The sequence below is a fragment of the Rhincodon typus genome, chromosome 8, assembly GCF_021869965.1.
Source record: "Rhincodon typus isolate 14 chromosome 8, sRhiTyp1.1, whole genome shotgun sequence".
NCBI lineage: Eukaryota > Metazoa > Chordata > Chondrichthyes > Orectolobiformes > Rhincodontidae > Rhincodon > Rhincodon typus.
The window spans coordinates 86,188,643-86,199,835 of record NC_063339.1 but is presented as its reverse complement, the minus strand read 5'-3'; the positions used below and the strand labels follow the sequence as shown (position 1 = coordinate 86,199,835).

Genomic DNA, 11,193 nt, shown 5'->3' with positions numbered 1-11,193 from the left:
GGCACCAAAGTCCTGAACAGTCTGTTTCAGCGCTAGACAGTTCCCAGGGAGAGAGATTCAGTCGGCGGCTGGGGAATGGAGTTTGCAACAAGGACTGAAGGCACTGACTTTTATCCTCCTAATAGTTGATTGAAGGAAGTCTCTGATCCTCCACTGTTGTATGTCAAACTGGTCAGGACAGTTCGTCTTGGAGGGTAACTTGGTGGTGATGACATTTACGTAGTTTTGCTACCCTGAGTCTTTCAGCTAGTGAAAAATCCTGTCAAATTTCTGCACAAGTTTATATACATAGAGTTCCCCTTCCTTTCCCCCCAACCTATCCGACTTTATCACCACGTCTCTCTTTTCTTTCTCACTCCATAAAGGTCCTATTGTCTTGAGCATGCCCAGAACTGACCTGATTGATAGCTTCAGTTCAGTCTCTATGACAATCCAGCTACTTTCATGGTCACTTATCCAAAATGCCAAACCTATATACTGTCTGGTTCACTCAGGACAATTTCACAACCTGAATTTATGTCTTTGTGGCTTCTCTCTCATTCAGTTTTTCTGTTTAAATTGATTAATAGGGTATGCAAAGAGGAGGATTTGAAGTCAGGATATTGAAACCAAGCATCACACCTAGATCTGATGGAGTCACCCAATTTATCACAACTGAACTATCAACAGATTTTAAACATGGAAGATAAAAGCACCATTCACTGTGAGGAGAACAAATACACATGGTCTGTGTGCAGAAAAGGCTTCAGCCAATCAACTGTCCTCAAGAACCACAAATGCAGTCACACTGGAGAGATGCCATGGAAATGCGTGAACTGTGAGAAAGGATTCAATTGCCGCTCTGCGCTGGAAATTCACCAACGTGTTCACACTGGGGAGAGGCCATTCATCTGCTCCCTTTGTGGGAGGGGATTCGCTCAGTTATCCACCCTGCTGAAACACCAGCAAGTCACAGTGAGCAGAGATCTTTTAAATGTCCAGACTGTGGGAAGTGCTATAAAAGTTCCAGTGATCTGATGTCCCATCGGCGTGCCCATACTGAGGAGAGACGGTGCAAGTGCTCTGACTGTGGGGCTGGCTTCAAGTGATCATCTCAACTCATATTGTTCACAGCATATACACACCGGGGAGAGGCCATTCATCTGCTCTGAATGTGGAATTGGATTCACTCGGTCATCCCACCTCAAGTCACACCAGTAGGTTCATACTGAGAAGAGACCTTTTAAATGTACAGACTGTGGGAAATACTTTAAAAGTTCACACTATCTGCAGTCCCATCAACGTGTTCATACTGACGAGAGACCGTTTAAATGTTCAGAGTGTGAGAAGCGCTTTAAAGGTTCCAGGGAGCTGATCGTCCATCACCGTGTTCACACTGATGAGAGACCATTCAGGTGCTCTCACTATGGAAACGGGTTCAAGAGATCATCCCAACTAACTCTACACCAGCTTCTTCACACTGGGGATAGGTCGTTCATCTGCTCTGAATGTGGGCAGGTATTCATTCAGTCCTCCACCCTGTTGAAGCATCAGCGAGTTCATTCTGGGGAGAGACCATTCACCTGCATTGAGTGTGGAAAGGGATTTTGTGCATCATCCCAGCTCAAGGCACACCAGCGAGTTCACACTGAAGAGAGACCTTTCAAATGATCAGACTGTGGGAGGAGTTATAAAAGTTCTGGGGAGCTGAAGTTACACCAAAGTGTTCACACGAACTATAGACCATTCAGGTGCTCTCACTGTGGGACAGGGTTCAGATGGTCATCTGGTCTCACTATACACCAGTGCACTCATACCGGAGAGAGACTGTCCACCTGCTCAGTGTGTGGGAAGGGATTTACTCAGAAAATCCAACTCCTGACATACCAGTGAGTTCACACTGAGAAGAAACCTTTTAAATGTCCAGACTGTGGAAAGTGCTATGCAAGGTCCTGGGATCTGATACGCCATCAACGTGTTCACTCCAATGAGAGGCCTTTTAAATGTCCAGACTGAGGGAAGTGTTTTAAAAGCTCTGCGGAACTGATACCGAATGAACAGTGGTCATACCAGTGAGAGACTGTTCAGATGCACTCACTGTTGGATTGGGTTCAGATGATCATCTCAACTGACTGTCACCAGCAAGTTCACACTGCCTCTCACTGGAGAGAGGCTATTCATCTGCACTGAATGTGGGAAAGGATTTACTCAGAAATCCCACATCATGGCTCACCTGCAGAGACTGCAGCAAGTCCAGGGGTGATTTCAGGAGCTGTAATTTGCTGTTAATTATATCCAGGTTATAAACACGTTAAAACATCCAGCCCAACTTTAGGTGATAATTCTATAGCTAAAGATAATTATTTGGATTTTGCATTGAACATACAGTCTACTGAACCTATTAAATATCCCAAACAATTCTTTTTAAATATCAGGCAGACAACTAGACGTCCACTTAATATACGTAATACAATAATAACAGATAACTTCAATTCCCATACACACTGGGTGAACCGAGTCAGCACGAATGTTGTGGAAAGTGAATTTCTGCAGTTTGTACTGAAGCATTTCTGATTTACATTTTAGGTTGAGTATTCTGTGAAGAGAAGGATCATTAATAACCTTTCTGTCAAGGAGCCTTTGTTAAATATTGAACATAATGTGGCATTTTAATCAAGTTTGAAAGTGATATAGTTCATTATGGAATTATGGTCTCAATCTGAACAGTGGAAACGATGGAGTGGCGAGTTGGCTGTGATGTATTGGCAAAATACACAAAATGATTTGAAAGTATACCGGTAATAGTGAGTATTTGAATAAGTATCAGATGGTTAGAACAATTATGTATTTCTTGAAGACAGAAATACGCAGCAGGAAAATTAAATCAGCTACGGTTGACGAAAGGACTGATAGGTTACTCTGGATTAAAGGAAGTTGTTGGTAAAGTTGCAAGAAAAAGCGAGAAACCAGGGATTCGGGAATAATATATAACCCAACAAAGGATGGCCCAAAAATTGATGAAAGGGGAAAAGAGAAAATGTATAAAAGCTCACAGGAAACATAAAGGTGGACTGTAAAAATTACTTAGGTATGTGATTTGCAAAAATGCAGAAGTCTGCTGGATTGGCAGCCCAACAATAAGCTCCAACGTTCATTCCATCACCACAGATGCACAGTTGCAAAAGTATGTGCCATCTCCAAGCTGCACTACAATAATTCACCAAGGCTGCTCTAAAACAACCTTCTCATGACCTTGAACACTGACAAAGACAGTGGATGCATGGGAACAACACTTAATGTAACTTCTCTCTCAACGCATACTGCACTGTGACTTGGAACGAAATCACTTTTTATTCACCATCGCTGGGTCAAGAATATGGAACTCTGTTCCTAATAGCACTGTGGGTGACCCGACACCCCACGGACAGCAAACATTCAAGAAGGCAGTTTCCCATCACTTTTTTCTGGGCATTATGGTTGGGTAATAAATGCCAGCAGAACCAGCAACACCCACATCACATGAATAAATAAAAAATGAAAGGAGTGATACTTCACTGAGATTGAGCATTTGTAAAGGATGTTGCTGGGAAAATGGATTCAATGGCTGCTTATGTTAAGGTCTTTCAAAATTGCCACATACATACAGGGCCTATTTTCTCTTTAGTGCAATGGACTTTTGCTGTTTTAGTGAAAGAACATTGGCAGCCTCATATGAAAATGTCCAGTGACTAACCATCATTCTAACTAAATTTCAAAAGTAAAATGTATGACCTATCAAGCCAGATTTCACTCTGAGATTTAAGTTCTGCATTATTACCATCAACTGGGATTATATCACTTGGAGGATAAGCAGCGAACTCATTGAAACTTCAAAGATCCTTTCAGTATGGGTGTTGATTGAATTTCTCCCTTTGGTGTTGAGTCTAGAACCAGGGGAGATCATCTCAGAATAAGGAGTAGGCCATTTAAGACCAAGGTGAGGAGGACCTTTTCACTCAGATGGAATTCTCATTGGAATTCTGGACCCTGACCTTCATAGAAGGTCAATTATTGAGGATGTTCAATCATAAAGCAATAGACTCCTGAGATGAATGACATAACGGGAAATGGGAATACGGTAGGAAATAAATGATCAGCCATAATCCAATGGAAAGGTGGAGCAGGCTCAGGGGCTGAATGGTCCATTCCCGTTCCAAATTGAAGGGCATTCTCCATCTCCTCCATTCTCAAGGTTAGCAAGTGAGGAGCTGATGGACTCTGTCACTCAGAGTAAGACCCCCTGATCAGTTACATCTGCTGCGACCCTCCCCCATGTTCACCAGGCCAAACTGCCTCTAAAGTTTTTGCTTGAACCCCAACTCGTATTATTCTCCATTTCCCTCCTATCTCTGTCATGCCTGATCAGTGCTCATCTTGTCTATTTGACCCACTTCTGATTCCCTGAACCCAATTCCTAGGGTGTCCTCCAAGGATCTATCTATGGCCCCTCATTTTTCATCCACTAGGCAACATCATTGAAAAACAGTCCCAGATGAAGAACAAGTATTAAAACAGGGAGGAGCACATGAAAACCTGTGCATCCCAGCCACTCACCTCAGCAAATACCACCTGCCACACCAATGTCAGGGATTGTGAAACCCATATTGAACTGTTCAATTGAATTTCAGAACCCACAACACGAGAGTGAAAGAAAATCATTCTCAATTCCCAGTAACTGTTCAAGAGAAGGATAGGATTTAATAAAAGACATCATAAAAGTACAAGAAAGAGGTTCATAACAGATTATTCTGGACACAACAAATATACTGCTCAGTCTAAAAATATAAATCACCATCTCGCACGTTCTTTCTCATTATCTAAGTTTGGAATCCTAATCCTTCTGACTATCCTGCTTTTTCCCAAAATCTCCTTCGGTGAAGCTGCTGATTTTCAGGTTTATCTTCACAATCGCTTAACATAAAAACATAAGCATCGGGAGCAGGAGGATTCAATTCAGCCATTTCAGCCTGCTCTACCATTTAATATGATACTGACTGAAATCAGATCAACCTCAGCTGGATTTTACTGTCCGCTATCTATCACCCTTTAACTCATTACAAATTAAAAAATCTGTATCTCTTCACTAAATTTGCTCAGTGCTGGCATTCACTATATTTCATCCAGAATCATAGCATCCAAAAAGTTCAGGTAGTGAATTCCACAGATTCACAACACTTTGAGACAAGAATGGAGATAGCAAGAACTGCAGATGCTGGAGTTAGAGTCAACATAGTGTTGAGCTGGAGGAACACAGCCGGTCAGGCAGCATCAGAGGAGTAGGAAAGTTGACACTTCGGGTTGGATTGTCTCCGGATATTCCACCTCGGGAGCTTACAGCCCAATGGCCTGAACATAGAATTCATCAGGTTTATAATCTCCCCAACCTCAGCCTCATCCCATGTCCAAACCTCCCTCTCATCCCCGCCTCCTTCACCTGATACAACCTGTCGATCTTCTGCCCCTCCTATCTGCCCCACCCTTCCCACCGACCAATCCCCACTACCCCCTACCTGCACCCACCTATCACCATCGCACCTACCTTCCTCCAGCCCAACCAACCTCCCTCTCGCCTCCTTCACCTGACACAACCTGTCCATCTTCTCTCCCACCTATCCGCGCCACCCTCCCCACTGATCAATCCCTACCACTCCCTGTCTGCATTCACCTATCACCATCCCACTTACTTTCCCCCAGCCCCACCCCTCCTCCTTCTATTTCCCAGCTCCCTTCCCCCTCCCCAATTCTGAAGAAGGGTCTCAACCCGAAACATCAACTTTCCTGCTCCTCTGATGCTGCCTGACCTGCTGTGTTCCTCCAGCTCCACACTGTGTTGACATTGAGACAAGTATGTTTCTTCTCATCGCTGGTTTAAATCTGCGTTCCTTTATTCATTTCCCCGCCGCACAATTGGCTGAATCTATATTCCTTACGTCAGAAATCTGTTTGCCTAACTGCATGTGTCAGTTAAATCGAGTGATGGCCCACATATCCTGAATGGGAAAATCTGTTCTCACCACACTCCGCCCCACCATTTTTATACATCTTCCAGAGACAAGGCTCCAGTGGCTTCATGGGGACTACAACTCCCACAATCCCTGAGGCACAGGCTACACGTGTGTGGGGGAATGCCGGAAGTGCACATGTGCAGAACGTGGGAGGATTTCTGTGCATATGCACGGAGTAGCTGGGGCGGAACCCATTTCACACTGTGATTGGCTGGAGAACAAAAGCACCCGCTTTTTTTCATTGGTCTACCGGGGGTCAAAGTGTCACCACGCCCAACTGCGAGGCCATTCAGAGATAGTAGGAACTGCAGATGCTGGAGAATCTGAGATAACAAGGTGTAGAGCTGGATAAACACGGCAGGCCAAGCAGCATCAGAGGAGCAGGAAAGCTGACGTTTCGGGCCTAGACCCTTCTTCAGAAATGGGGGAGGGGAAGGGGATTCTGAAATAAATAGGGAGAGAGGGGGAGGCGAATAGAAGATGGATAGAGGAGAAGATAGGTGGAGAGGAAACAGACAGGTCAAAGAGGCAGGGATGGAGCCAGTAAAGGTGAGCGTAGGTGGGGAGGTAGGGAGGCGATAGGTCGGTCCAGAAAGGACGGACAGGTCAAGGAGGCGGGATGAGGTTAGTAGGTAGAGATGGGGGTGGGGCGTGAGGTGGGAGGAATGGTTAGGGAGGCGGGGACTAGCTGGGCTGGTTTTGGGATGCGGTTGGGAGAGGGAAGATTTTGAAGCTTGTGAAGTCCAAATTGATACCCTTGGGCTGCAGGGTTCCCAAGCGAAATATGAGATGCTGTTCCTGCAGCTTTTGGGTGGTGTCATTGTGGCAATGCAGGAGGCCCAGGATGGACATGTCGTCCAAGGAGTGGGAGGAGGAGTTGAAATGGTTCGTGACTGGGAGGTGTAGTTGTTTGTTGCGAACTGAGCGTAGGTGTTCCGCAAAGCGTTCCCCAAGCCTCCGCTTGGTTTCCCCGATGTAGAGGAGGCCACAACGGGAACAGCAGATACAGTATACCACATTAGCAGATGTGCAGGTGAACATCTGTTTGATGTGGAAGGTCTGCTTAGGGCCTGGGATGGGGGTGAGGGGGGAGGTGTAGGGGCAGGTGTAGTACTTGCTTCGGTTGCAGGGAAAAGTGCTGGGTGTGGTGGGACTGGAGGGGAGTATGGAGTGGACAAGGGAGTCACGGAGAGAGTGGTCCCTCTGGAAAGCAGATAAGGGTGGGGAGGGAAAAATGTCTTCGGTAGTGGGGTCAGATTGCAGATGGCGGAAATGTCGGAGGATGATGTGTTGGATTCGGACGTTGGTGGGGTGGTACGTGAGGACGAGGGGGATTCTGTTTTGGTTGTTATTGCGGGTAGGGGGTGTGAGGGATGAGATGCGGGAGACACGGTCGAGGGCATTTTCGACCACTGTGGAGGGGAAGTTGCGGTCCTTGAAAGAAGAAGACATCTGGGATGTCCGGGAGTGGAATGCCTCCTCTCGGGGGCAGATGCGGCGGAGGCAAAGGAATTGGGAATAGGGGATGGCCTTTTTGCAGGAAGGTGGGTGAGAGGAGGTGTATTCTAGGTAGTTGTGGGAGTTGGTAGGTTTGAAATGGATATCGGTTTCCAGGTGGATGCCAGAAATGGAGACAGAGAGGTCCAGGAAGGAGAGAGAGATATCAGAGATGGTCCAGGTGAACTTAAGGTTGGGGTGGAAGGTGTTAGTGAAGTGGATGAACTGTTCGAGCTCCTCGTGGGAGCATGAGGCAGCGCCAATACAGTCATCAATATAATGGAGGAAGAGGTGGGGGATAGGGCCAGTGTAGCTTTGGAAGACGGATTGTTCCACGTATCCTACAAAGAGGCAGGCATAACTTGAGCCCATGCGGGTACCCACGGCCACCCCCTTTGTCTGTAGGAAGTGGGAGGAATTGAAAGAGAAGTTGTTGAGGGTGAGGACGAGTTTGGCTAAGCAAATGACGGTGTCAGTGGAGCAGGACTGGTCGGGCCTGCGGGACAGGAAGAAGCAGAGGGCCTTTAGGCCATCTGCATGGGGAATGCAGGTGTATAGGGACCGGACATCCATGGTAAAGATGAGGTGTTGGGGACTGGGGAATTGGAAGTTTTGGAGGAGGTGGAGAGCGTGGGTGGTGTCACGGACATAGGTAGGGAGTTCCTGGACCAAAGGGGAGAAAATGGAGTCAAGATAGGTGGAGATAAGTTCGGTGGGGCAGGAGCAGGCGGAGATAATGGGTCGACCAGGGCAGTCAGGTTTGTGGATTTTGGGAAGGAGATAGACGCGGGTGGTGCGGGGTTGGGGAATGATGAGGTTAGAGGCTATGGGTGGGAGGTCACCTGAGGTGATGAGGTTGTGGATAGTTTGGGAGATGATGGTTTGGTGCTCGGGGGTGGGGTCATGATCAAGGGGGCGATAGGAGGAGGTGTCAGAGAGCTGGCGTCTGGCCTCGGCGATGTAGAGGTCAGTGCGCCATACTACAACTGCGCCTCCCTTGTCCGTGGGTTTTATGGTGAGGTTGGGATTGGAGCGGAGGGCTGCACGTTCTGTGGGCGAGAGGTTGGAGTGGGTGAGAGGGGTGGAGAGTTTGAGGCGATCGATGTCTCAATGGCAATTAGAGATGAAGAGGTCAAGGGAGGGTAGGAGGCCTTGGGGTGGTGTCCAGGAGGAGGGAGTGTGTTGGAGGCGGGAGAAGGGGTCAGTAGAGGGAGGGTTAGGCTCACGGTTAAAGAAGTAAGCACGGAGGCGGCGGAAAAACTGCTCAATGTCCAAACGTGAGTTGTATTCGTCGATGTGTGGCTGTTCACTTGCTCTGAATGTGGGAATGAATTCTTGGTTGCCCTGCAGAAACAGAAGTGTGCTGCCATTGGAGAGAGGCCTTTCACCCACTGCATGCGTGGGAAGAAATTCGGTGAATATTTCACCCTGTTGATACACCAGCGAGCTCACACTGGGGAAAACTCTACAAAGTACAGGCTTAAAGTGCTCAGTCTCTCCTCATAAGACAAACCCCTCATCTCTGGAATTAATCTCCTCTGAACTGTGTCCTATGCAATTTATATCCCTCCTCAATCAATGGGACCAAAATTTGTTTGTGATATTCCATATGCGGTATCACACAAAGCTTGTATGGTTACAACAACACTTTTGTACTTCAATGCACTATTACTTTTCCAATAAATGCCAAAATTCCATTTGCCTTCCTTATTACCTGCAGCACCTGCATATTAGTTTTCTGAAATTCATGCATGAGGACACCCAGATTGCTCGACATCAAAGCACTCTGAAGGTTCTCTGCACTGAGACAGTAAGTTGCCTTTCTATACTTCTGACAAAAATGGATAACTTTACATTAGATTCCATCTGACAAATTTTGGACTATTCAACTGACCTATCTATATTTATTTGTAAATTTTTATTCCATTATTACAACTTACTTTTGCACCTATTTTAGTGTCATCTACAAATTTGAGTACAGCACCTGCTCTCCTTGCATCCAAGTCATAAATCTTGTGAACAAAGACTGGAACTGATTTTCCAATTTTTCTCTCCACCCACGTGTATTTTTCTCTCCATGTTCATGTTTGCCTTTGTGTAGAAGGGGAGCTGAGAGTTTTAAGTTGTAGAGTTTTTGAATTAGTTAAACTGTTTACCTGCACCAGGAATCTGATCAAAAACAGTTGCTGGAAAAGTTCAACTGGTCTGGCAGCATGTGTGAAGAAAAATCAGAGTTAACATTTCGGGTCTGGTGACCCTTCCTCAGAACTCACCTCCAGAATCTGATTACTTGTGAAAAACAGGAATTCTTCTTTGGTGTAGCGACTTCGTCTATCAACGAGAGTACGAAAACTCGGGTAGTTTGGGGGTTCTGCTAACTTTAATTCTTTAACTTTGTGATGACTTCATGAGTAGTGTGGCTGATTTCCATCATGACACCACTCAACGTTAACATTTTCTAATAAAAACAGAAAGGATTGGAGAAACTCAGGAGATCTTTTATTGCCTCTGTCCCAGAGGATGTTAATATATATTTTAAGGCTTATATGAAGGGGTGGTATTAAATTGGTCAAAATGACCCCGGGTGCCTGAAGGGTAATGCTGACTTCAGTTCCTGTTCACATTGTGGTCCTCGCATTCAATGAAGGGACACTTTCCAATGTCAGTCAGGGTCCTCCATAGTATATTGTACAACATTTTAACGGATCTCTTGTGGCGCAGTGCTAGTGTCCCTCAGCCTGGACTTTGAGTCCACGGTTCAAGTCCTGCTACTGCACAGGCGTGGAATGACATCTCTGAACGGGTTCATTAGAAAAATTGGTTAAACTGAACAAAATGTTCACGGCACCTTCCCCTGCAACCGGTGAAGGTGCAACACCTGCCCATTTACCTTCTCCCTCCCTATTATCCAAGTGCCCCAAACATACTTTCCAAGTGAGGCAACGCTTCATCTGCACTTCCCAGAATCTAGTCTACTGCAGTCGCTGCTCACAATGTGGTCTCCTGTACGTTGGGAAAACGAAGTGTAGATTAGGTGACCACTTCACAGAATATCTACGTTCTGCTCACAAAAAAAGATCCTGAGCTACCTGTTGTCTGGCTAACATCTCTGTCTCTGGCTTGTTGCAGTGTTCCAGCAAAGGTCAACACAAGCTGGAAGAACAACACCTAATTTTCCGCTTGGAGACCCTGCAGCCCTCTGGACTCAATATCGAGTTCAATAATTTTAGGGCCTAAACTCTCCTAAATTCTCATTTCTGCGAGAGAATTCCAACTCTCCCAGCCCCCTACCCCACATACCAGGCCTTATTATCACATCAGAGATAGTAGGAACTGCAGATGCTGGAGAATCCGAGACAACAAGGTGCAGGGCTGGATGAACACAGCAGGCCAAGCAGCATCATAGGAGCAGAGAGGCTGACGTTTCGGGCCTAGACCCTTCATCAGAAAAGGGGGAGGGGAAGGGGGTTTTGAAATAAATAGGGAGAGAGTGGGAGGCGGATAGAAGAGGGGTAGAGGAGAGGATAGGTGGAGAAGAAACAAACAGGTCGAAGAGGCGGGGATGGGGCCAGGAAAGGTGAGTGTAGGTAGGGAGTTAGGAAGGGGATAGGTCAGTCCAGGGAGGACGGACAGGTCAAGGGGGCGGGATGAGGTTGGTCGGTAGGAGATGGAG

At 46.4% G+C, this 11,193-nt stretch overlaps 1 protein-coding gene across 1 annotated transcript; it reads left to right on the top strand.

Annotated features, from left to right (window-relative positions):
- The first annotated feature begins 678 nt into the window (after window positions 1-678).
- On the top strand, window positions 679-9,026 carry LOC109931711 (zinc finger protein 664-like). Its single transcript, XM_048600499.1, has 3 exons — window positions 679-954; window positions 1,273-1,497; window positions 8,871-9,026. Exons 1-3 carry the CDS (start codon window positions 679-681, stop codon window positions 9,024-9,026), a joined length of 657 nt encoding a protein of 218 aa, XP_048456456.1.
- The last annotated feature ends 2,167 nt before the right edge of the window (window positions 9,027-11,193 follow it).

Bases quoted from the DNA above. Each gene is read 5' to 3' on its own strand.
- LOC109931711 (XM_048600499.1), top strand. From the start codon at position 679: ATGGAAGATAAAAGCACCATTCACTGTGAGGAGAACAAATACACATGG. The intron at 955-1,272 runs GTGAGCAGAGAT...CACTATCTGCAG, and splicing joins TGAAACACCAGCAAGTCACA to TCCCATCAACGTGTTCATAC. The intron at 1,498-8,870 runs GTATTCATTCAG...GTTGCCCTGCAG, and splicing joins TCTGCTCTGAATGTGGGCAG to AAACAGAAGTGTGCTGCCAT.